The sequence below is a fragment of the Salvelinus fontinalis genome, chromosome 13 (genome assembly GCF_029448725.1).
Source record: "Salvelinus fontinalis isolate EN_2023a chromosome 13, ASM2944872v1, whole genome shotgun sequence".
Lineage (NCBI taxonomy): Eukaryota > Metazoa > Chordata > Actinopteri > Salmoniformes > Salmonidae > Salvelinus > Salvelinus fontinalis.
Window position 1 is genome coordinate 54,499,377 of NC_074677.1, and position 26,290 is coordinate 54,525,666.

At 45.3% G+C, this 26,290-nt stretch overlaps 1 protein-coding gene across 8 annotated transcripts in view; it reads left to right on the forward strand.

Moving 5' to 3' along the window:
- Positions 1 to 26,290, forward strand: part of nrxn2a (neurexin 2a) — a 337,271-nt gene extending 310,981 nt beyond the window's left edge. For 6 of the 8 annotated variants that reach the window (XM_055943517.1, XM_055943519.1, XM_055943520.1 and 3 more), the window contains 5 exons: positions 9,875 to 10,043; positions 12,942 to 13,031; positions 14,730 to 15,058; positions 20,442 to 20,526; positions 24,312 to 26,290. In XM_055943517.1, the coding sequence (XP_055799492.1) occupies positions 9,875 to 10,043; positions 12,942 to 13,031; positions 14,730 to 15,058; positions 20,442 to 20,526; positions 24,312 to 25,138 (1,500 nt within the window). In that variant the 3' untranslated portion in view covers positions 25,139 to 26,290. The remainder of the gene's footprint in view (positions 1 to 9,874; positions 10,044 to 12,941; positions 13,032 to 14,729; positions 15,059 to 20,441; positions 20,527 to 24,311) is intronic. The other 2 variants (XM_055943522.1, XM_055943524.1) reach the window with 1 other exon arrangement.

Consider the following 26,290-nt stretch of genomic DNA (forward strand, 5'->3'; position numbering starts at 1 on the left):
CTCCACGGTCCGGTATTTCCGGCACTACCTCCCCGCCCCAGCCTAGTACCTACAGTGTCTACATTATGCACTAGGCTACCAGTGCGTATCCTGAGCCCTGTTCCTCCTCCACGCACTCTCCCTGTAGTGCGTGTATCTAGCCCGGTGCCTCCAGTTCCGGCACCACGCACTAAGCTACCAGTGCGTCTCCAGAGCCCTAAACACACTGTATCTTCTCCCCCTACTAATCCTGATGTGCTTGTCCTCAGCCCGGTGTCACCAGTGCCGGTACCACGCATCAGGGATAGAGTAGGCTTTGAGAATACAGTGTGCCCTGTTCCTGCTCCCCGCACTAGTAGGAAGGTGCTTATCCTTAGCCCGGTGCCTCCAGTTCCGGCACCACGCACCAGGTCTACAGTGTACCGTATCCGGCCAGAGCCATCCGTCTCCCCAGCGCCATCTGAGCCATCCGTCTCCCCAGCGCCATCTGAGCCATCCGTCTCCCCAGCGCCATCTGAGCCATCCGTCTGCCAGGAGCCTGCAAAGCCGCCCGTCTGCCATGAGCCTGCAAAGCCGCCCGTCTGCCATGAGCCTACAGAGCCGTCAGCCAGACAGGAGCCGCTAGAGCCGTCAGCCAGACAGGAGCCGCTAGAGCCGTCAGCCAGACAGGATCTGCCAGAGCCGCCAACCAGACAGGATCTGCCAGAGTCGCCAACCAGACAGGATCTGCCAGAGCCGCCAACCAGACAGGATCTGCCAGAGTCGCCAACCAGACAGGATCTGCCAGAGCCGCCAACCAGACAGGATCTGCCAGAGCCGCCAACCAGACAGGATCTGCCAGAGCCGCCAGCGAGCCATGAGCAGCCAGAGCCGTCAGAGCGCCATGAGCAGCCAGAGCCGTCAGAGCGCCATGAGCAGCCAGAGCCGTCAGAGCGCCATGAGCAGCCAGAGCCGTCAGAGCGCCATGAGCAGCCAGAGCCGTCAGAGCGCCATGAGCAGCCAGAGCCGTCAGAGCGCCATGAGCGTCGAGAGCCGTCAGCCTGCCATGAGCGTCGAGAGCCGTCAGCCTGCCATGAGCGTCGAGAGCCGTCAGCCTGCCATGAGCGTCGAGAGCCGTCAGCCTGCCATGAGCGTCGAGAGCCGTCAGCCTGCCATGAGCGTCGAGAGCCGTCAGCCTGCCAGGAGCGTCGAGAGCCGTCAGCCTGCCAGGAGCGTCGAGAGTCGTCAGTCAGCCATGAGCTGCCCTTCAGCCTGAAAAGGCTAGATACCCAGAACTGCCCATCAGTCCAGAGCTGTCTCTCTGTCCGGAGCTGCCTTTCAGTCCGGAGTTGCCCCTCTATCCTGATCTCCCTCTCTATCTTTATCTACCTCTATATTCTTATCTATCCCTCTGTCTTGGTTTATCTCTCTGTCCCGGTGTTGTCATTCTTAGATATGTTATTAAGAGGATTTTGTGGGGGAAGAAAGAGGGTGGACATTCTTGGAGGGAGGAGGCTAGGATGGATTATGGTGGGGTGGGAACCGCGCCCGGAGCCTGAGCCACCACCGTGGTTAGATGCCCACCCAGACCCTCCCCTAGACTTTGTGCTGGTGCGTCCGGAGTTCGCACCTTGTGGGGGGGGTACTGTCACGTTCCTGACCTATTTATGTTAGTTTTTGTGTGTTAGTTGGTCAGGACGTGAGGTTGGGTGGGCATTCTATGTTATCTGTTTCTATGTTGGTTTTGGTTTGCCTGGTATGGCTCTTGATTAGAGGCAGGTGGTTTGCGTTTGCCTCTAATTAAGAGTTATATTTAGGTAGGGCATTCTCACTGTTTGTTTGTGGGTGATTGTCTCCTGTGTCTGTATGTATGTTCGTACCACATAGGACTGTAGCGTTTGTTTGTTTCGTTTCGATGTCGTCTGTTTTCCTGTACGTAAGTTTATGTTTAGTTATGTAAGTTTATGTTCAGGTTGCGTCAACGTCGTTTTGTTATTTTGTAAGCTTGTTAAAGTGTTTTGTTTCGTTTCGTGTTTTGCCATCATCGTTATCAAATAAAAGATGGCTTATTTCCCAAAGCCTGCGTTTTGGTCTGAAGATCCTTCTCTCCTCACCTCATCTGAGGATGAGGAAAGCGACAGCCGTAACAGCAATATTTTCTTATGGCTCTGTCAGTAATCTTTAATTTTCAACAGACACAAAAGACAAATTTCCTTTATATAAAAATCCCCATAACATGAACATTAAATGAAAGAAACCGGTATTCAAGGCACCATCAGTAGCCTATATTTTCTATTTTAGCAAAAGTGGGCTAAATTTACTTCAAAGAAAAAAACAATAATAGCAATTTTCTATCATCCACTCAACTGAAATATTTTTAAAATATAATTGGTTTGAAATACAATAAAATAAAGTGCAAAAATCTATTAATCAAAAACAACACTTTGTTTAAGGAGAAGTAACATGCAGTGAAAACAAATATTAAACTTTAACTTTTAAACTTGAACTGAGTAAAAACTCTAAATATGTGATTGCACAGTAATGTTCACTTGTTTGAGGTTGAGGGTGATACTTGGTGGTGTCCCATCTTTTCCACAAGTTCATCAATGTTCGGGGTAAGGCTCTGAGCTGAGGAAATCCTCAGAATTGAGTGGAGGTGTTCAGCAGTAAGTCGACTTCTGTGTGATGTTTTGTTCAGGTTCATCAAAGAAAACAGTTGTTCACACAGGTATGTGCTGCCAAACATAGACAACGTTTGAGCAGCCTGGATGCGCAGCTGGGGCATTGTGTCGGAGGAAACGGGCGAACTCCGCAGCACCCACTGCCGCATATTTTGCCCTCAGTGCATCATTGCATTGGAGGTCAATCAACTCCATTTGGAGGTTTGGTGGTGAGCTTTCCACGTCAACAGCAAATGGGTTACCGAGCAGTTCCAACCTGCTTTTTTGTGCTTCAAAGTCAGCAAATCGGCGTCGAAAGTCAGCGGCAAGCATACCTATTTTATCAGCCAACTGTGCGCTCGGGAACGCACTGGTAGAGAGCTTCTCTTTCATGGTCTGGCAGCTGGGAAAGTGGCTCAAATTTTCTTTCCGCATCTGCGTCTCCCACAGAGTCAGTTTGGTTTTAAATGCCTTCACTGTACTGTACATATCAGAGATGACATGATCCCGACCCTGCAGCTGCAAGTTCATTGCATTCAGATGACTCGTAATGTCACACAGAAAAGCCATTTCACACAGAAACATTTCGTCTCGGAGTTGTGTTGTGTCTTTCCCTTTGCTGTCCAAGAACAGACAAATCTCCTCACGAAGCTCGAAACATCTTTGAAGCACCTTTCCCTGGCTTAGCCATCGCACCTCTGTGTGATAAGGCAAATCACCATGCTCCGTTTCTAACTCCGTCAGAAATGCCTTGAACTGGCGGTGATTCAAACCTTTGGCTCTGATAAAGTTAACTGTGCGCGTGATGATGCTCATTACATGCTCCATTTTCAAGGCTTTACCGCACAACGCTTCCTGGTGTATGATACAATGATAAGCTGTCAGCTCACCTGTCGCGTTTTCCTCTTGCATCTTTTCCCGTATCTTCGCCACCAGTCCGCTCCTGTGTCCACACATCGCAGGTGCTCCGTCGGTTGTCAAACCCACAAGTTTTTCCCAAGGCAGCTCCATCTCATTTACACATCTTGACACCTCTTCATACAAATCATGCCCCGTAGTTGTGCCATGCATAGGACGTAAAGCCAAAAACTCCTCTGTCACGCTTAGGCTGGAGTCCACTCCGCGGATGAAAATTGACAACTGGGCAATGTCAGAAATGTCGGTGCTCTCATCCACAGCCAAGGAATATGCAATGAAATCTTTTCCCTTTTTCACAAGCTGCTCTTTTAGATTGATGGACAACTGGTCTACTCTCTCGGCAATGGTGTTTCTGCTCAGACTCACATTTAAAAAGAGTTGCCTTTTTTCTGGGCAAACTTCGTCACAAACTTTAATCATGCAGTTTTTGATGAAATCCCCCTCCGTAAATGGCCGGGCTGATTTAGCGATCTCTTCTGCCAAAATAAAACTGGCCTTGACAGCAGCCTGGCCTTGTGATTTGGCTTTTTTGAACAGAGCCTGTCGAGATTTGAGGCCTCGTTTTAATTCCTCTGCCTTTTGTAGCCTTTGTTCCATGTCCATATTCTTGTTTTTGTCCGCGTGTTTCGTTTCATAATGTCGTCTCAGATTATACTCTTTCAGTACCGCCACACTTTCTCCACACAGAAGACACACAGGTTTTCCAGCTACCTCCGTGAACATATACTCCGACTCCCACCTTGTTTGAAACCCCCGGTTCTCAGTGTCCACCTCCGTTTTGCCATTTTTGATGGGTATCTGAAAGTTAATTTTACTGTGATGCTGACGACTGCTGTGCCAATAAATATTGAAATGAAGCAGCCTACTGCTCGGTGCGTCACCGTTGCATTGTGGGAAATGTAGTATTGGTGCGTGTAAAAGATCTGCGGGCTGCCGGCTTGCTGCGGTCTGCGGGCCGGTTCTAATAATAAATCAAGATCATCCCAGGGGCCGTAAAAAACCTTCTCGCGGGCCGGATGTGGCCCGCGGGCCTTGACTCTGACATATGTGCAGTAGATGATATAGAGTACAGTATATACATATACATATGAGATGGGTAATGTAGGGTATGTAAACATTATATTAAGTGGCATTGTTTAAAGTGGCTAGTGGTACATTTTTACATAATTTCCATCAATTCCCATTTTTAAAGTGGCTGGAGTTGAGTCAGTATGTTGGCAGCGGCCGCTAAATGTTAGTGGTGGCTGTTTAACAGTCTGATGGCCTTGAGATAGAAGCTGTTTTTCAGTCTCTCGGTCCCTGCTTTGATGCACCTGTACTGACCTCGCCTTCTGGATGATAGCGGGGTGAACAGGCAGTGGCTTGGGTGGTTGTTGTCCTTGATGATCTTTATGGCCTTCCTGTGACATCGGGTGGTGTAGGTGTCCTGGAGGGCAGGTAGTTTGCCCCCGGTGATGCGTTCTGCAGACCTCACTACCCTCTGGAGAGCCTTACGGTTGTGGGCGGAGCAGTTGCCGTACCAGGCGGTGATACAGCCCGACAGGATGCTCTCGATTGTGCATCTGTAGAAGTTTGTGAGTGCTTTTGGTGACAAGCCGAATTTCTTCAGCCTCCTGAGGTTGAAGAGGCGCTGCTGCGCCTTCTTCACAACGCTGTCTGTGTGGGTGGACCAATTCAGTTTGTCCGTGATGTGTACACCGAGGAACTTAAAACTTTCCACCTTCTCCACTACTGACCCGTCGATGTGGATAGGGGGGTGCTCCCTCTGCTGTTTCCTGAAGTCCACAATCATCTCCTTTGTTTTGTTGACGTTGAGTGTGAGGTTATTTTCCTGACACCACACTCCGAGGGCCCTCACCTCCTCCCTGTAGGCCGTCTCGTCGTTGTTGGTAATCAAGCCTACCACTGTAGTGTCATCCGCAAACTTAATGATTGAGTTGGAGGCGTGCATGGCCACGCAGTCGTGGATGAACAGGGAGTACAGGAGAGGGCTCAGAACGCACCCTTGTGGGGCCCCAGTGTTGAGGATCAGCGGGGTGGAGATCTTGTTACCTACCCTCACCACCTGGGGGCGGCCCGTCAGGAAGTCCAGGACCCAGTTGCACAGGGCGGGGTCGAGACCCAGGGTCTCGAGCTTGATGACGAGTTTGGAGGGTACTATGGTGTTAAATGCTGAGCTGTAGTCGATGAACAGCATTCTCACATAGGTATTCCTCTTGTCCAGATGGGTTAGGGCAGTGTGCAGTGTGGTTGCGATTGCGTCGTCTGTGGACCTATTGGGTCGGTAAGCAAATTGGAGTGGGTCTAGGGTGTCCGGTAGGGTGGAGGTGATATGGTCCTTGACTAGTCTCTCAAAGCACTTCATGATAACGGAAGTGAGTGCTACGGGGCGGTAGTCGTTTAGCTCAGTTACCTTAGCTTTCTTGGGAACAGGAACAATGGTGGCCCTCTTGAAGCATGTGGGAACAGCAGACTGGGATAAGGATTGATTGAATATGTCCGTAAACACACCAGCCAGCTGGTCTGCGCATGCTCTGAGGACGCGGCTGGGAATGCCATCTGGGCCTGCAGCCTTGCGAGGGTTAACACGTTTAAATGTTTTACTCGCCTCGGCTGCAGTGAAGGAGAGCCCGCAGGTTTTGGTAGCGGGCCGTGTCAGTGGCACTGTATTGTCCTCAAAGCGGGCAAAAAAGTTATTTAGCCTGTCTGGGAGCAAGACATCCTGGTCCGCGACGGGGCTGGTTTTCTTTTTGTAATCCGTGATAGACTGTAGACCCTGCCACATACCTCTTGTGTCTGAGCTGTTGAATTGCGACTCTATTTTGTCTCTGTACTGGGACGTAGCCTGTTTGATAGCCTTGCGGAGAGAATAGCTACACTGTGTGTATTCGGTCATGTTTCCGGTCACCTTGCCCTGGTTAAAAGCAGTGGTTCGCGCTTTCAGTTTCACGCGAATGCTGCCGTCAATCCACGGTTTCTGGTTTGGGAATGTTTTAATCGTTGCTGTGGGTACGACATCGTCAATGCACTTCCTAATGAACTCGCTCACCGAATCAGCATATTCTTCAATGTTGTTGTTGGACGCAATGTGGAACATATTCCAATCCGCGTGATCGAAGCAGTCTTGAAGCGTGGAATCAGATTGGTCGGACCAGCGTTGAACAGACCTGAGCGCGGGAGCAGTTCATAAGGAAATCAGTCAATTGAAATAAATAAATTAGTCCCTAATCTATGGATTTCACATGATTGGGATGGGGCGCCATCATGGGTGGGCCTGGGAGGGCAAAGGCCCACCCACTGGGGAGCCAGGCCCAGCAAATCAGACTGAGTTTCTCCCCACTAAAGGGCTTTATTACAGACATACAGTGCATTCAGAAAGTACTTTGTTGAAGCACCTTACACAGTGATTACAGTCTTCTTGGGTATGACGCTACAAAGCTTGGCACATCTGTATTTGGGGAGTTTCTCCCATTCTTCTATTCAGATCCTCTCAAGCTCTGTCAGGTTGGATGGGGAGTGTCGCTGCACAGCTATTTTCAGGTCTCTCCAGAGATGTTCGATCGGGTTCAAGTCTGGGCTCTGGCTGGGTCACTCAAGGACGTTCAGAGACTTGTCCACTCCTGCATTGTCTTGGCTGTGTGCTTAGGATCGTTGTTCTCTTGGAAGGTGAACATAGGCCCCAGTCTGAGGTTCTGTACTTTGCTCCGTTCATCTTTCTCTCAATCCTGACTAGTCTCCCAGTTCCTGCCACTAAAAAACATCCACACAGCATGATGCTGTCACCACCATGCTTCACCGTAGGTATGGTGCCAGGTTTCCTCCAGAAGTGACGCTTGGCATGCCAAAGAGTTCAATCTTGGTTTCATCAGATCAGAGAATCTTGTTTCCCATGGTCTGAGAGTCTTTTAGATGCCTTATGGCAACCTCCAAGCGGGCTGTATTGTGCCTTGTACTGATGAGTGGATTCCATCTGGCCACTCTACCATAAAGGCCTGATTGGTGGAGTGCTGCAGAGATGGTTGTCCTTCTGGAAGATTCTCCCATCTCCACAGAGGAGCTCTGTCAGAGTGACCATCAGGTTCTCTGTCACCTCCCTGACCAAGGCCCTTGTCCCCCAATTGCTCAGTTTGGCCAGGCGGCCAGCTCTAGAAAGAGTCTTGGTGGTTCCAAACTTCTTCATTTAAGAATGATGGAGGCCACTGTGTTCTTGGGGACCTTCAATGCTGTAGAAATGTTTTGGTACCCTTCCCCAGATCTGTGCCTCGACACAATCCTGTCTCGGAGCTCTACGGACAATTCATTCGACCTCATGGCTTGGTTTTTGCTCTGACAGGCATTGTCAACTGTGGGACCTCATATAGACAGGTGTGTGCCTTTCCAAATCATGTCCAATCAATTGAATTTACCACAGGTGGACTCCAATTAAGTTGTGGAAACATCTCAAGGATGATCAATGTAAACAGGATGCACCTGAGCTCGATTTTGAGTTTAATAGCAAAGGATCTGAATACTTATGTAAATAAGTTATTTCTGCTTTTTATTGTAATAATTAAAAACCTCTTTTCACTTTGTCATTATGGGATATTGTGTGTAGACTGATAAGGACATTTTTTTTTAAATCCATTTTTGAATAAGGCTGTAACGTAACAAAATATGGAAAAAGTTAAGGGGTCTGAATACTGTCCGAATGCACTGTAAATACTCCTCAGTTTCATCAGCTGTCTGGGTGGCTGGTCTCAGAGGATCCCGCAGGTGAAGAAGCCGGATGTGGAGCTCCTGGGCTGACATGGTTACACATGGTCTGCGGTTGTGAGGCCGATTGGACGTACTGCCAAATTCTCTAAAACGACGTTGGAGGCAGCTTATTGTATTTTCTGCCAACCGCTCTGGTGGACATTCCTGCAGTCAGCAGGCCAATTGCACGCTCCCTCAAAACTTGAGACATCTGTGGTATTGTGTTGTGTGACAAAACTCCACATTTTAGAGTAGCCTTTTATCATCCCAAGTACAAGGTGCACCTGTGTAATGATCTTGCTGTTTAATCAGCTTCTTGATATTCCACACCTGTCAGGTGAATGGATTATCCTGGCAAAGGAGAATGCTCACCATAAAATGTGCGCACAAAAGTATAATATTTACCTATGGGGAATAGGCAGAGGAGGACACACTGACGGGTTGTACTGTTTGGGTGGTAGCAGTGTTGGGGTCACTCCAAGGTTCTGTCAGTTCAGAACATTGATGTGGTGGATTGGTGCTACATCTGTGCAAATCCCATACAGTGTTAATAACAAAGATAAGTCATCAAATAACTAGACAAGATTTTAACTAGATAACTGATAACAGATGACCATCATCACACTGCAGTATATGGATGGACAGGATATTACATAGTATCATTTCCTGGTGGCTGTAATGCTCCTCTAACTTTGTCCTCATTTATCCTGAGGAATTGACGGAAGCGGTTGACGTGACCCAGAGAGGTGAGAGGTTCCATATTCTCTCATCAGTGACAACCTCTTGGCAGTTTGCCCTTCCAGATGCCTACACTGATGGATCGACTGGTTTCGGTTCTGCTCATCAAATGGCTGTGTGGGAATCAATTCCCAAGCTACCCGCTAAAAACCCCGCCGGTTGCTTGTCGTCTTCATGAAGACACAATACCACATCCCAAATTACTGACAGTACCAAATGATGTGTGAAGTAAGCTTGGGTGTCACCCTATAGACTGGGATGGAATATTGTTGAAGCTGTCAGACCGCTGTTCTGGTCTTCAGGGAGGTGAGTCTGCTCTCACGCTGCCACATTAGCACTGTGACCTTGTAGTCCCATCACAGGGGCTACAGACGTGCATAGCCCGGTCGGGCACAGAGCGCCCACACACGCGGTAGTGAATGGCTCCCCAGCCCAGTTTCCTAGCTGAGGCAACCTGAGGAAGTGACTTTGACCTGTTATGGAGATTCCAGGTGGGAGAGAAGACGCAGTGAGAGGGATGGGTAAGGTCATTTCTGGTAGAAGAGTAGCGGCAGGGTCGTATCTTTAGTGAGCCACATCAGGGAGCCTGATGCAGACTGCAGAGGGAAGCATGTGGTGAATGGAACAGTTAGAGACGCACTAGTCTAATATACTGCTCATGTCACAGTGGATAACTCTGGGCTGCTCAACCAAGGATACTTCCAGCCCTGCAGCTCTGTAACAACAAAAACAATACCAATGTCTTACTCATCAGTGGACACTGCTGCCACTATTTTCAACACATTTTTAGATTTGGGAATTTCTCGCGTGCATTTTCCCTTCAGACACCCCAAGTCAAACGTCTCTTCTGTTTCTTCTATCTCCAGGAACAAGGAAAGATTGGTGTGATCTTCAACGTGGGGACAGACGACATCACCATTGACGAGCCGGCTGTCATAGTTAGCGATGGCAAGTACCATGTTGTGCGCTTCACACGCAGTGGTGGCAACGCCACCCTCCAGGTGGACAACCAGCCGGTCGAGCGCTACCCACCAGGTAAGGCATGGAGCAGGACACTTTGAAATGGGTGGGATGAGTGGGAGGGCCAGATAAGTCTACATTAAAAGAAAGGGGGAGGGAGAGAGAGAGATATCCAGGCTGTATTTTAACAACACAGACATGGAGGAAGGTGCGTGGTGAGTCCAGCTCGAGCCATCAAACAGAAAATATCACATAAATTCAGGGACAGTTGTTGAATGCTCTTGGCGAGCAAGTCCAAATGGAATTGGAAATTTGCCTTCTGCCATAGAGTAAATTGATTTGTTTTCTTCAGCACGCCCCAGCATTCAGTTTTGATATGTGCCATTTCACTATATTATCTATTCAGAGCACTTTATGGAGTCGCCACATGGTGGGCACAGATAACTACTGCATAAACAATCTAATAACAATCTGAAATGGACACATTTCCCTCAAGCTGCCCTGCCGAGTATGTCTAGCAGAGGATGGATTCGGATTCTTCACAGTAATTGTAGCAGCCAGCTTGGCCGGTGGCAGAGTGGATGCTGAGAATGGGATCTTCGCACAGCCTCGGAGCAATGAAGGAACCCTCAGCCAAATCTCAGCTTTCGTTTTATCCCCCCCCAACCCCCCCCCCCCCCCCCCCCCCCCCGCCGCCTGTAAAATTAGCTTTTATATGAGAGCACTGATGATGTGTGTTTGTGTGTGTGGCGTGAAAAGGGGAGGAGGAAGAGGTGTGTGGCTCCCAAGTGGCGCAGGGGTCTAAGGCACTGCATCTCAGTGCAAGAGGCGTCACTACAGTCCCTGGTTTGAATCCAGGCTGTATCACATCCGGCCGTGATTGGGAGTCCCATAGGGCGGCGCACAATTGGCCCAGCGTCGTCTGGGGTAGGCCGTCATTGTAAATAAGAATTTGTTCTTAACTGACTTGCCTAGTTAAATTAAGGTTCAAAAATAACATTCTGTCGTCTGCTCCTTGTCCCTTCACTTTCTATCTCTCCTCCATGATGCTATCTAACAAATCAAATCCAAAACATTTTTACATCGTATCCTTATGATTCATGTAGTATAATGATCTGTTTCTTCTCCACTCACACTGACCAAACTAACAATAAAGAATTATCCAAAATTGGTCAATTATTTTCTCGATTGTAATTGAGAGGGGCAGTTCAGCTATTCTCCACCTACTTTAGTGAAGGTATTGTTCTCAATGACAGAGAACTCTCTCCCTCTCCACTTTCTTGATATTCAACACATGATCTGACATAACAAGTCGTGTCTAGTCAGACAATCAGTTGTATACCCATATTTGGGCACAGGCATTTTGCTCTACTGTATCTTTATGGTAGGTTAAGAGCACCAGGGTAAGACTACGTTACTATGCTACAGCAGGTGTTTGGTTCCGGTACAGTCAAGCTTTCTATCAAGTGGAGTGCTGCTCAAGGCTCGTTTTACCAAGGTTCTTTTTATTTTATAATGGCTGCTCCATCCACTCTAGCACTCCACCAATGGGGCACTAACCCAGTCAGTAATTGGCCCAATCATAACATTACTGTAACCGTATGTGAAAGGAGTAGAGCAGTGGAAATGAGAGCTTTGAGCTAGATGAGAACTGTCACAGAGAAAGTTCAAATGCCATTGTGGTCCTTCTTTTGGTTCGTTATTTCATTTTGAGTCTGATACAAGGCGTGTCATCCACAGTCACACAGACAAGGGAGAAAGTGAATTATCTCATTAAAGCAATGCCTGGCAGTAGATAGAGTCATATCCCATACCTTGGGAGCCTTTGATTTGTTCACAATAGAATGTCCTCAATAGGGCATACCGATTGGCGCAGTGGTCTAAGGCACTGCATCGCAGTGCTTGAGGCGTCACTACAGACTCGGGTTTGATCCCAAGCTGTGTCACAGCCGGCTGTGACCGGGAGACCCATGAGGCGAAGCACAATTGGCCCAGCATCGTCCGGGTTAGGGGAGTGTTTGGCAGGCTGGGATGGCCTTGTCTCTTTGCGCTCTAGCGACTCCTTGTGGCGGGCTGGGCGCCTGCAAGCTAACCTCAGTCACCAGTTGGACATTGTTTCCTCCGACACATTGGTGTGGCTGGCTTCCGGGTTAAGCAAGCAGTGTGTCAAGAAGCAGTGCAGCTTGGGAGGGTCATGCTTCGGAAGACACGTGGCTCCCGACCTTCGCCTCTCTTGAGTCCGTACAGGAGTTGCAGCGATGGGACAAGCCTGTAACTACCAATCGGGGAGAAAAAGGGCTAAAAGTTCCAAAGACATTATAATAAAAGAATGTCCTCCACAAGTAAATAATAATCTTATATCTGTAAAGTTTATCACGCTTAATAGACTGTTTATACTGTATATATAAAGTTGATCTGTTCAGAGTAAATAACAACAATTGATTGAAATGTCTGTGTATAACATTTTCCTGATATCGTTAATCACTTTCGTCAAGAACAAGGAACCCTGTGTTACGGCTACTTCCCGTAACAGTCACCATCACCATAGTAATGTCCTTCCATTGAGATGATAACAACCAGAAAATGTCTGTGTTCATGCTTCTAAATTGTTATCTTTCAAATGCATGGATTGTTGTTTTTTGCTGTTTTCTACCACTTACAGTTAAACCTCTTCTATGTTGTATGCATTTAAGTCCTGATGCTTTGCTAAAAATGTCATAGTTACACCAATCCCCCTAAATGATCCAGCTAAGTATTTTATAAATAGAAATAAAGACCATTCTAACTAATGTACCGTTTGTTACTGTCCCTTAACTAAATACCACTAAGTAAAGCACAAGTTTCTTTTAACCTGAAGCTGGGTTCAAATTGCTAACTTGCTAAACGTGTTAGCCATGATGCCCTGTCTCTAACCTTGTGATCTTTCAACTTCCAGACTTTAACCTCTAATCTGTCTCTCCAAATTCTCTGAAGGGAACTTTGATAATGAGCGCCTGGCTATTGCTAGACAAAGAATCCCATACCGACTTGGTCGGGTAGTTGACGAGTGGCTACTCGACAAAGGTAAACCGAAAAGAAGAAATGAATGAATCCATTAAACAGTTACTAAATCCAGTTAAATCCCTCTGTCTAAATCCCTGTAAGAGGTGCAGTGCCAAGAGACAAAGGATCAAATGCTGTTACCTATGTACGGTATAGAGCTACATGTTGGGTATGTTTGGACTGAAATTGACTGTGGATCGTAGTGACCAGGAGGGGAACATAGATATATATCCTCCAACAGCCATTTCGAGTAACGTACTTTGTCTCATTTAGTACCTTTCAAAAAAAGATATACCAAATGGGTAACAGTACATCTACCAGGTGTTCTTTGCAATCCCCAGACCATTTGGGGATGCTGCACCTCTTCAGAGATTTTTAAATGAATGAACTAAACGTAACCCCTGACTAACTAACATCCCTCCAATTATTGTGTTTAATTAGAAGCTGCTGAATTTCTTACCTTGTTGTTATCTGATTATTCCTCTTGTGACAGAAACATATTTAAAGTGATAACTAACCTGTTAAACAACTGGAATAATTAGCTGGTAATGGAACATAGAGCATTTCATCTAATGTTTGTGGGTCTTGCAACAAGGTGTAAGTATCCACAATAAACCTTGCACTTGAATTCACACCCTGGTCTCTCTAAATGCTCTAATCATCTATAGTCCACGCTGTGGTTGATTGACCATTCTAAAAACCCACACACTAACGTGACCCCACTAAACACCACTATACTCTCCCTGCTATACCTCCAGATGACTTCCCTGCATTCCTGGCAACCATGTCACACACATTCAGGGACAAAGGGGCTGAGACTCTGACAGACCTCTAGGTTACTGTCACTGCAACACTCAGCTACATAGTTAATTAGAATTCTCCTGAGATTGGCACACTACATTACCCTCTCTCAACATGCTGAACTCACTGGGTGATGTAACAGGGACAGTGCTTACCAGTGCTGCTTCTGCTGCTGTCAGTGGTGGAGTTAGATAACCCGAGGGAGGAAGGGGGGGGAGAAAACACTTCCCTTCCACCAGAGGAAGTCAGTCCACTCAGTAGAGTGGGTCCCAGAGGAGCACGCTGATTGGTCCGTCAGCTTATGACTGAGAGGATGAAGGGGAAATGCCCTGTCCCTAGCTGTCCATCAATTCAGAGAAACAACTTCCTGTGCTTAATGGAGGAAAGTAATGCGCTTACAATTTCCCATGACACTCTTTTCTCCCATTACTCTATGTAAACACACTGACAGTGAAATGTAAGTAAAATGATACGCATTATCGTGCCATCTCGCAAAGACTTAACTGATTTGAAAAGCAATTTTTTTTGGGACCCTATAACCAGGATTGAGCCAATTCACTAACTCTGATTTTTAAACACTAACCAATTGAAAATACTTTACCAATATAACATTCAAACTAACCACATCTTACCCTCAGAATATATTGGGCCAATATATGTGACCAGTACGATGACTAAATATACAAACCAGACCACTGTCATTGAATTGAACATTTCAGACAAGCTTTGAACATATACTTCCATCATTAAACTTGTTGTGCTGAGTTCCAAATCTGTTGCCAAGGCCCTTCTGGGTATCTAGAACGGTATAACTCATACTGTAATTGGATGTCCGCCTGTTTGTGTCTCTCTCCTTTCTCTCCGTTTCTATCTTTCGACCTCGATCCCTCTTCCTCCCCTCCCTATAACTCACTACAGGACGACAGCTGACCATCTTCAACAGCCAGGCAGCGATAAAGATCGGGGGTCAGGATAAGGGCCGGCCGTTCCAGGGCCAGATCTCTGGCCTCTACTATAATGGCCTGCAGGTGCTGACGCTGGCGGCAGAGAGTGACCCCAGTGTCCAGGCTGAGGGGAACCTGAGGCTGGTGGGAGACTCACTGTCAGTGCTGACCACTGAGACCACCTCCACCACCCCACTGGCAGCCTCCGACATGTCCACCACCATCATGGAGACCACCACCACCATGGCCACCACCACCACCCGCAGGCAACGCTCACCCAGCATGAGAGAGAGCATCTCCCAGGTCAGAGGGAAGGCCGGGTGTGGGCATGCGAGGCAGGGTACTAGGGCCATGTTGAACGTTATTAGTGACCAATGGTGCGTGAGGTGATGTAATGATGACCGCTAACTAAGACTAGCCATTTTACTCCGTATGTTAACTGTCCCTCATTCAGTAATCCTGGTTTTAACATTGTACAATAAGGAGCTGTACGTATGGTGTTTCCCTAATGTTAGAGGTGACTGTGACAAGGACTGTGGGTGAGCTAGTGTTAGGGCTGAAGGCATTAGACAGACAGCATAAGTAACCATTTAGATGGGAAGGATTTGCGAAGGGACTCCGCCAGACAGACAATATGTCCATTATCAGGAGGTTGGCTGCGTGAGACAGACACTCCATCTACATTATAGCTCATTTAGCCACTCACCAGGCAGACAAATCCAAACAACCCTTAAAGAGCACTTTCACGGGAGCAATCTCCCTCTCTCTCTCTCTCTCTCTCTCTCTCTCAATTCCTTTGCACATTTTCAACATAACCATGCTGGCATGCCTCTGCCAATAAGAGGCTGTAATTACTCATTAAAACCAAGAGCTTTCAAGAAGGGAGCACAGACAAAGCACTGGACCTAGACACGTCTTTGAACGTGCGTTAGCTCTCGATTGGAAGTGTTTTTCTGGTTTGTTGGGGGAAATGAATTCATGTATGATGCCTTTTCAATGTCATGGTCACAGTGCACACCAGATAAAAAACCATCAGACCCTGTGGAAGTCATTGTGCTGTTTTTAAAACTCCCTCAGCAGCGTGATGCACTCTTTTCTTTTTTTTTTTGCAGCTACAAAGCTGTAAATCCCCCAAAAGCAACATTTACAGGGTTTTTTAGCAGACAGAGCGACACTTCCTTCTCTACACCGACTTGCATATGTATTAGGCTGCCTGTGGGCATATAGATCCACGCAAAAGGCCCCACCACATTCAGTGTAAGTTGTCAAGGGACCTCCATCCTTTAATACGCCCCCATTTCGTGGATTCAACCTTTTTTCCCCCTCAGCCTTTGACTTTGTTGATCAAGAGATGATTGAAGGTCACACTCAGTAACAATTTATGCCAGTCATGGCTAAACTGCCTATTTCCATATCCAGCACTCCGGTAGTCATTTGCATGAATGTTGATGAACCACAATTCAACCCCACGTAGAACCTTGGGCTAATATAAATAGCCCTATAGGGAGAACAGCAGAGCAAAGGGGGGGTGGGGGGGGGGTTACAGAGAGACCACCTCAGAGCTGCTCTTATTAGGCCCCCAGCAGAATATTTCTAACTTCCAAGCTTGTCCTTTCAACACATGAAAACATGATTTATGTTCACGGGCTGTCTGAATATTTAAAACAACATTAGTCACTTGAAATATTAAACAGTACAAGTTTAAGTTATATTCAATGTCATTTGTTCTCGAACACTCTGATTGGGAGAGACAAACGCCTGTGTATATCATGACATACGGCGAGACCCAGATGCAGACACAGGAGGCAGATGGTCGGACTCTTACAATGTTTATTAATCCAAAAGGAGTAGGCAAGAGAATGGTCGTGGACAGGCAAAAAGGTCAAAACCAGATCAGAGTCCAGGAGGTACAGAACTGCCGACAGGCTCGTGGTCAAGGCAGGCAGAATGGTCAGACAGGCAAAGTCCAGAAACAGGCAAGGGTCAAAACCGGGAGGACTAGAAAAAGGAGAATAGCAAAAAGCAGGAGAACGGGAAAAACGCTGGTTGACTTGGAAAAACATACAAGACGAACTGGCACAGAGAGACAGGAAACACAGGGATAAGTACACTGGCCCAGAGAGACAGGAAACACAGGGATAAATACACTGGCCCAGAAAGACAGGAAACACAGGGATAAATACACTGGCCCAGAGAGACAGGAAACACAGGGATAAATACACTGGCCCAGAGAGATAGGAAACACAGGGATACATACACTGGCCCAGAGAGATAGGAAACACAGGGATAAATACACTGGCCCAGAGAGATAGGAAACACAGGGATAAATACACTGGCCCAGAGAGACAGGAAACACGGGGATAAATACACTGGGGAAAACAAGCGATACCTGGTGGGGGTGGAGACAACAACGAGAACAGGTGAAACTGATCAGGGTGTGGCAGTGTATTCACTTGCCAATCCTCTCTCTTCTGTTGTGGTTATGATTTATTCTCCATCCTGTACTTTCTAGGTTCCTCATAAGATTAGCACGGGACGTCCTATGAATATGTGCCAATGAACAACACAAGCTCAATCATTCTCACAGTCAGCTAACTCCCTCTGTGCCATTAGACGACAGTAGTGGGATATAAGATACTGTAATCATTTTCTCAGGCAGTGGTTTACATTGAAAGTGTTTCGTGTACCTGAGCTGAACATTTGTCATGGTGTCATGTCATAAATTACGACAACAAACCAAATGAATAATACCTACAGTTCCACCATAAACAATAAACTTGCTTATGAAACTACAGGCGTTGTATACACAGACACAGGAAGGGAGGGAGTAATTGCTTTATGAACGCAGTCAGGCAGATCTAATATGCAGCAATAAAGCATGTTTTAATTAGAGAATCGAAACGCCACAACAATGCTGTTCTTTGTTACGTGTGGATTAGAGAGTAAGACACAAGGGCCAGACAAGACAACTCTTTAATCGTCCTACAGTTTTCAAAAGGCCAAGCAATTGTTCTGATCACAGTTGCTAAAGCTTTATTGTGAAAAAACAAAGCTTCGATACCTTTTCATACACTAACCACACCTCCAGATGTTTCAAAGCATATTTGATGGATGACAGTACTCTGTAACAGCCATTGCCCAGTAAGCATGTCAAGCTCCAGCTAAATCCGAACCCTGTAAATGCATTGATTGCATTCGGTGGGACAAAGGCTCCTTCCTCCAGCTAAATAAGTTGATTAGGCTTGTCCATACGATAATGAAGGCGATAAATTGATGTCAATCATGGCCTAACTGCTTACCTCCAATGCCAAACCTCCCTGTCTATGTAAATCTAGGTCATTAGCATAGATTTACATCGACTAGATTTCTCAAGCCCTTGTTGAATTTCAATGCTCTTTCTGAAGGTCATAATGGCAGACAGCTTTAGGGTTGGCTACACCTGCTTGTAGTAACTGCATTTATTTCTACATTTACTGACACTGCCTTTCTCCTCAAAATAGTTCAGTGTATCTATTCTTTTGATATTTTATATAGGTAAATAATACACTGTGACAGTTGAATACATGTTTGAATTGAAAACATTGTCTTAGAAACTGTGATGACAGTTTGATGGAACAATGTTTGAGAAGAGCTCAGGGCAGGCCAATGATTAATATACTGTATGTGAGAGCTGTCAAAAAAAGTGGTGTCTCATATCAAACATGTGCAGATGTGATTTATCGTGAGGTTTCTGTGCCTTGACATGTGAGAACAAACTGAGGCATTCGTGTAATCTCCGGATCATACTACAGTGAGTTCCAAAAGCATTGGGACAGTGACAAATGTGTTGTTGTTTTGGCTCTGTAATCCAGACCTTTGGGTTTGAAATGATACAATGACTGTGAGGTTAAAGCGCAGACTGTCAGCTTAAATTTGAGGGTATTTTCGTCCATATTGGGTGAACCGTTTAGACATTACAGCACTTTTTATACTTCGTCCCCCCATTTTAGGGGACCAGAAGTATTGGTACAAGTTCACTTATAATGTGTATTAAAGTAGTCAAAAGTGTAGTATTTCGTCCCATATTCATAGCACGCAGTGATTACATCAAGCTTGTAACTCTACAAACTTGTTGGATGCATTTTCTGTTTGTTTTGGTCGTGTTTCAGATTGTTTTGTGCCCATTAGAAATGAATGGTAAATAATGTATTTTGTCATTTTGGAGTCACTTGTATTGAAAATAAGAATATAATATGTTTTCTATACACTTCTACATTCATGAGGATGCTACCATGGTTATAGATAGTCATGAATGAATCGTGAATAATGATGAGTGAGAAAGTTACAGATGCACAAATACCATACCCCCAAGACATGTTAACCTCTGACCGTTACAATAACAGGGGAGGTTATCATTTTTGGAGGGGTATGATATTTATGCCTCTAACGTTCTCACTCCTTACTCACGATTCATTCAGGATTATCCGTAAAAAATGGTAACATCCACATTAAGGTAGAAGTGTTTAGAAACGTATTCTATTCTTATTTACAATAAAAGGGATTCCAAAATGACACAATACATTATTTACCATTCATTTCTATTGGGCACAAAATAATCTGAAACACAATCAAAACAAACAGCAAATGCATCCATTCACAAGCTTTATGTAGTTATTGCGTGCTAAGAATATGGGACCAAATACTAAACGTTTTACTAGTTCAATACACATATAAGTGAATTTGTCCAAATACTTTTGGTCCCCTAAAATGGGGGGACTATGTACAAAAAGAGTTGTAATTTCTAAATCGTTCACCCGATAAAGATGAAGATACCCTCATAAAATCTGACAGTCTGCTCTTCATCCGAAGAGGAGGAATAGTGATCGAACCAAGGCGCAGCGTAGTGAAATGACATGATTTATTGAACACGACGGAAAAAACAAACTAAACTTGCATAAACAAACAAAACAAATAAACGATGCAGACAGACCTGAACGACGAACTTACATATAACGTGAAGAACGCAATGAACAGGAACAGACTACATAAAACAAACAAACCGCAAACAGTCCCGTATGGTGCAAACATATACACAGACACAGGAGACAACCACCCACAACGAACACTGTGAAAACGCCTACCTAAATATGACTCTTAATTAGAGGAACGCCAAACACCTGCCTCTAATTAAGAGCCATACCAGGCAACCCAATAAACCAACATAGAAACAGAAAACATAGAATGCCCACCCAAACTCACGTCCTGACCAACTAACACATATAACAAACTAACAGAAATAGGTCAGGAACGTGACAGAGCTCACTGTATATGATATTTATATAGCTTCTGTATATGTCTGGGATATGAATTTATGTATAGGTACGGGAGGTATTAGGAAAGAAAAATAGATGCTTCTGTTTGAGCACAATCATTGCATCATGGAACTAGCACTGTGAAATTGAATCCTGGCCCATAATTCATTGTTTTTCTACTATTGATCTGGTGGAAAAAGCAAGGAGTGCAATACTCCAGCCTTAGTTTTTCTGAAGTATTCTCAAATATTGAAGTTTCACTTGCAAGGCTTTTTTGCGGGAATAACGTTGTGTTATTCTTTTATTAATGTTCGACGTTGACAACTAAGTGTTTGAAAGATTGAATACTGTATAGATTACAAAGCAGCAACATTGTGTCCTCTTCTTCTCCGCAGTCTCAGAACTCGGATGACATCTTGGTGGCTTCTGCTGAGTGTCCCAGTGATGACGAGGACCTGGAGGAGTGTGAGCCTGGAACAGGTGAGTCTGTCTGTCAGCCCTGGTCTGGGGTTCAGTGTCATACCAAGGCCCTAGGAGGGAACAGGACCTCCTAGGATCACCTACTGTCTTCCTACACTAGGGACCAATAGGCTTTAATTTAATAATTTAATAAGGTTTTAATGAGCTCATGGATAAAATCGAATGTGCCTTGATCTAGCCCTATCGCTACTTTCAAAGTTGTAATTTTGTCTGTTCTCATCGCTCGTCTCTTCCTCAGCTACTACCTCTGCTTTGAACTCGCTGTTAGGGGAGATTTCATTACTGCCACTAGCGAGCAAGATCTTATCTCAAGATGAGAAGATCTCATGCTATCCTTGTGCACTCCCATAAACAGAATAAGAAACAAACGGGGGGAAATAGCTGAGGCCTTCATGTAGGCCTACATTTGGTTGTCGGAGGCCGTATTCATAATATCAAGCTCATGGAAGGTTCTGGTGTGGATGACTGATCTTAATATTCCTACAGCTATCACTGCTTCTGACCTTTTCAGAACGGCTCCATATTTCACTACTGCCTGCCTGGCCCTGGTCAGTGTGAGCTGTCAAAGAAAGGCTGCAAAGACACAAATATCCTGGCGTAGTCTGAAAGGCCGTTATGGTGAAGGTCAGGAGTGGGGTTGGACAGATCTGTGGCACACCTAGCGCTGAGACAGAGGAGCATTTCCTCTTCTATGTTCTAGTCTTTAGCTCACCAAATTACCCAATGCAGCAGGGCTTCATAGTAGTCACATTCATTACTAGGGTTACTCATGAAATGTATTACATGTACAGTTGAAGTCGGAAGTTTACATTTACATTTACATTTAAGTCATTTAGCAGACGCTCTTATCCAGAGCGACTTAGTTTACATACACTTAGGTTGGAGTCATTAAAACTCGTTTTTCAAGCACTCCACAAATTTCTTGTTAACAAACTGTAGTTTTGGCAAGTCGGTTAGGACATCTACTTTGTGCATGACACAAGTAATTTTTCCAACAGTTGTTTACAGACAGATTATTTCCCTTATAAGTCACTGTATCACAATTCCAGTGGGTCAGAAGTTTACAAACTCTAAGTTGACTGACTTTAAACAGCTTGGAAAATTCCAGAAAACAATGTAATGCCTTTAGAAGCTTCTGATAGGCTAATTGACATCATTTGAGTCAATTGGAGGTGTACCTGTGGATGTATTTCAAGGCCTACCTTCAAACTCAGTGCCTCTTTGCTTGACATCATGGGAAAATCAAACTAAATCATCCAAGACCTCAGAAAAAAATTGTAGATCTCCACAAGTCTGGTTCATCCATCCAATTTCCAAACGCCTGAAGGTACCACGTTCATCTGTACAAACAATAGTACGCAAGTATAAACACCATGGGACCACGCAGCCGTCATACCGCTTAGGAGACGCGTTCTGTCTCCTAGAGATGAACGTACTTTGGTGCGAAAAGTGCAAATCAATCCCAGAACAACAGCAATGGACCTTGTGAAGATGCTGGAGGAAACAGGTACAAAAGTATCTATGTCCACAGTAAAACAAGTCCTATATTGACATAACCTGAAAGGCCGCTCAGCAAGGAAGAAGCAACTGCTCCAAAACCGCCATAAAAAAGCCAGACTACGGTTTGCAACTGCACATGGGGACAAAGATCATACTTTTTGGAGAAATGTCCTCTGGTCTGATGAACCAAAAATAGAACTGTTTGGCCATAATGACCATCATTATGTTTGGAGGAAAAAGGGGGAATGCTTGCAAGCCGAAGAACACCATCACAACCGTGAAGAATGTGGGTGGCAGCATCATGTTGTGGGGGTGCTTTTCTGCAGGAGGGACTGGTGCACTTCACAAAATAGATGGCATCATGAGGCAGGAAAATTACGTGGATGTATTGAAGCAACATCTCAAGACATCAGTCAGGAAGTTAAAGCTTGATCGCAAATGGGTCTTCCAAATGGACAATGACCCTGTCCCGTTTGTTGAAATGAGTGGACCAAGGCGCAGCGTGCGTAGAGTTCCACATGATATTTAATAATGAAACTTACAACCAAAACAACAAAGAATATAACAAACGTGCAGTATTGCAGTGCTCAAGGCAACTATACATAAACAAGATCCCACAACAAACAGGTGGGAAAAGGCTGCCTAAATATGATCCACAATCAGAGACAACAATAGACAGCTGCCTCTGATTGGGAACCATACCAGGCCAACATAGAAATAACAAAACTAGAATGCCCACCCTAGTCACACCCTGACCTAACCAAAATACAGAATAAAAAGGCTCTCTAAGGTCAGGGCGTGACAGACCCAAAGCATACTTCCAAAGTTGTGGCAAAATGGCTTGAGGACAACAAAGTCAAGGTATTTGAGTGGCCATCACAAAGCCCTGACCTCAGACCTGTAGAGATTTTTTAGGCAGAACTGAAAATTGTGTGCGAGCAAGGAGGCCTACAAACCTGACTCAGTTATGCCAGCTCTGTCAGGGGGAATGAGCCAAAATTCCCCCAACTTATTGTGGGAAGCTTGTGGAAGGCTACCCAAAACATTTGACCCAAGTTAAAGGCAATGCTACCAAATACTAATTGAGTGTATGTAAACTTCTGAACCACTGGGAATGTGATGAAATAAATAAAATCTGAAATAAATAATTCTCTCTACTATTATTCTGGCATTTCACATTCTTAAAATAAAGTGGTGATCCTAACTGACCTAAGACAAGGAATTTTGCTAGGATTAAATGTCAGGAATTGTGAAAAACTGAGTTTAAATGTATTTGGCTAAGGTGTATGTAAACTTCCGACTTCAACTGTACAAAACAGGAGGCTGCTGAAGGGAGGACGGCTCATAATAATGGCTGGAGGGAGTAAATGAAATGGCATCAAACACCTGGAAACCATGTGTTTGATGTATTTGATACCATTCCAGTTTTTCCACTCCAGCCATTACCACGAGCCTGTCCTCCCCAATTAAGGTGCCACCAACCTCCTGTGATGTACGAAGGGGTCGTTTTTTTTCTTACTTGTCTGTGTGATAAAAGGCGTGTTTTCATGCAAATGTTTCAAGAGTTTCAAACGCGACATTAGATCATGATAGACGATTGGCCTTACTTGTCGCCAGTTTGTCCTGTAAGATGTCCCAATTTATGCAGACAAATGGTCATTGTCATGATCCTTCTTTCTCCACCTATCCTCTTGCCCCTCCCTGACACTCTCTTTTATCAATAACACTGTCAGTAGAGGTGAATCGGGCCCTTGACTTGTTGTCATTGTCTTTCTAACCTTGATATTTGGTTTTTAGTCATTTTGTTGAGGTGGCTTGAGGGGGTGTGGTTATGTTTCTATAAACATCAAGGATGTTCAACCTTAGTAAACTAACAAATATTGTTACTGGCACACATCCGTCTGCAACTGAAAATCAAATAATTAAGGATGTATGTCAATGTTATGCAGCTGTTTTTGAATTTGTTTTTCTCTTCATGCAAAAATCATGTGGCAATATGTTGATGTACGTAAGTGACCTTATCCCATGGTTTGCTGTCTTTTTTTTCCCAGAAATGTGAACTTGTAAGCAAATCCATATTATAGATAATACTGTATACTTAAATATCTTCCATATTAATTATCTTGCCCCTACATGGCGTAATATTACATGATTTGGAACATTGTAGCTATATAATGAGCATATTGTGTTTGTAATGTAATGAGCACAATTGTTCATTATTCGTGTCTGGGGTCTCCTAATGCTCCTCTAATGTGTGTCCCCTACCCTCTCTTTGTCTTTTCTAGGAGGTGAATTAGTGTTGCCTATAATAACAGTGGATTCCCTTGAGCCCCCATCCATCGCCACCCGTTACCCTGCTATCCCCCCTCCTCCCACCTCCCTGTCCCCACTTGAGACCACCAAAGAGTCCCTGATGCTCTCCAACCCTCACCCTCCCTGCCCCCCGGATCAGGAGGACTGCGGTGACCCTGTGGAGGTCTCAGCCTTCGGTTCTGGGGAGATGACGGAATCAGATGATGAGGACTTTTACAAAAACTCCCCTCTGGTCACTGACAGGACAGTCCTGCATCCTCCTCCTCCCCCCGCCGTTGGTGAGGGTGGGGCACAGAAACCCCACAATCCCCGCCCCCCTCCTTATGCTCCCACCACCAACCCTGACCAGCTCCACATCCCCGCGGGCAAAATGAACACCCGTGACCAGGTGCTTCTGCCCCCTGCCCCTCCGTCATCCCGGTATACACCTGGACTAACTTACCCTCCCAATTTCCCCCATGTGCCCACAGCCGACCCTACAGCCCCTGGTGAGAAGGTCATGCACCCCGGCCTGGTGGATAGGATCGGGGAGTCCAGTAGCACCACAGGGATGGTGGTTGGCATTGTGGCAGCTGCTGCCCTCTGCATTCTCATCCTCCTCTACGCCATGTACAAGTACCGCAACCGTGACGAGAGCTCCTACCAGACGGACCAGGGACACAACTTCATCAGCAACCCAGTTTCCGAGGGCAACGGGGCCATGGTCAAGCTCGAGAAGACACCAAGCACAACCACGGCTGCAGTAGCTAAGACAGTAACCAAGGGCAAGAAGAACAAAGACAAAGAGTATTATGTCTAAGAGAGGGATGGATAGAGAAGGAGAGAGCGAGAGAGATAGGCTAGAGCAGGGTTTCCCAACTCCAGTCCTCGAATACCCCGGAGAAGCACACCTGATTCAACTTGTCAACTAATCATCAAGCCCTCAATCAGTTGAATCAGGTGAGTTTGTCCGGGGCAACAACAAAGATGTGTGCTGTTGGGGGTACTCGGGGACTGTTGGGATACACTGGGATAGAGGAAAATCATGGAAAGGGGGTTCTCCCAAAGAATTTCACTTTCACATTATCCTCTTGATAAATATCCAAAGTGTAGGGTGTAATTGTTACATTTGTGGCAAAAAAAAATTTAATAAAAAATCGAATCTGCGATCAGTATTTCCCCAATTCCTGTTAAATTATGCTTTGAGAATTTGTATCACATACCAAATATTGTATTGGATAACATACCATTTCATACAGGATAAGAAGCATATTCATTTTGCTGTGTTTGTATATAGCACCACTATCTATCAACTGTATGGTTATGGTTCCCAGTGAAAACTCAGTTTAAACCATTGTACTATAGAACCAGGTTTGCATGAATGTCAGTTCATCATGCTCTATCTCAAGTCCCTATGTCTTTGTAATGAAGTCAGCGGTATCAGTGTGTACTGAAAGGTCATTATGGTAGATAAGGACAGAGCAAACCAGTAGAGTTTACTAGATTAAACTAAAGCCATACCCATAGTTGGAGATTGGGTGACCCACCTTCTCTGCAGACTAGCCTACCCTATTTTGTGTTATCCCACGTAAAACGACTTTCCACTCTGTCTATCTCTCTGGTTGTCCACGGTGCTATGTTAATGGTCCAATATCATTGAACCATGTTTCCTTTTGGGAAACTACAGGTTTTCAAAGGGAATACACCAATTCGCAGAATTTAGCCAACAAACCCACTATCTGGATGGATGAGATGAGCTGGATTCTCTCATCTCTGTGTGAGAAGAGATCACCAAATCTACAGTGTGTCATTCATTCCATCCAGGAACAAGTTCCTCAAGCTTAACACATCTCACAAAGCAAAACGCTACTGTAGCAAAGACATTGCTCTGTAAACATATTTGTATGTATAGATGTCTTGGGTTTGAAAAAGCATTGCTTCTGTGTTTGTCGGAGTACACGGGGGGGGGGGG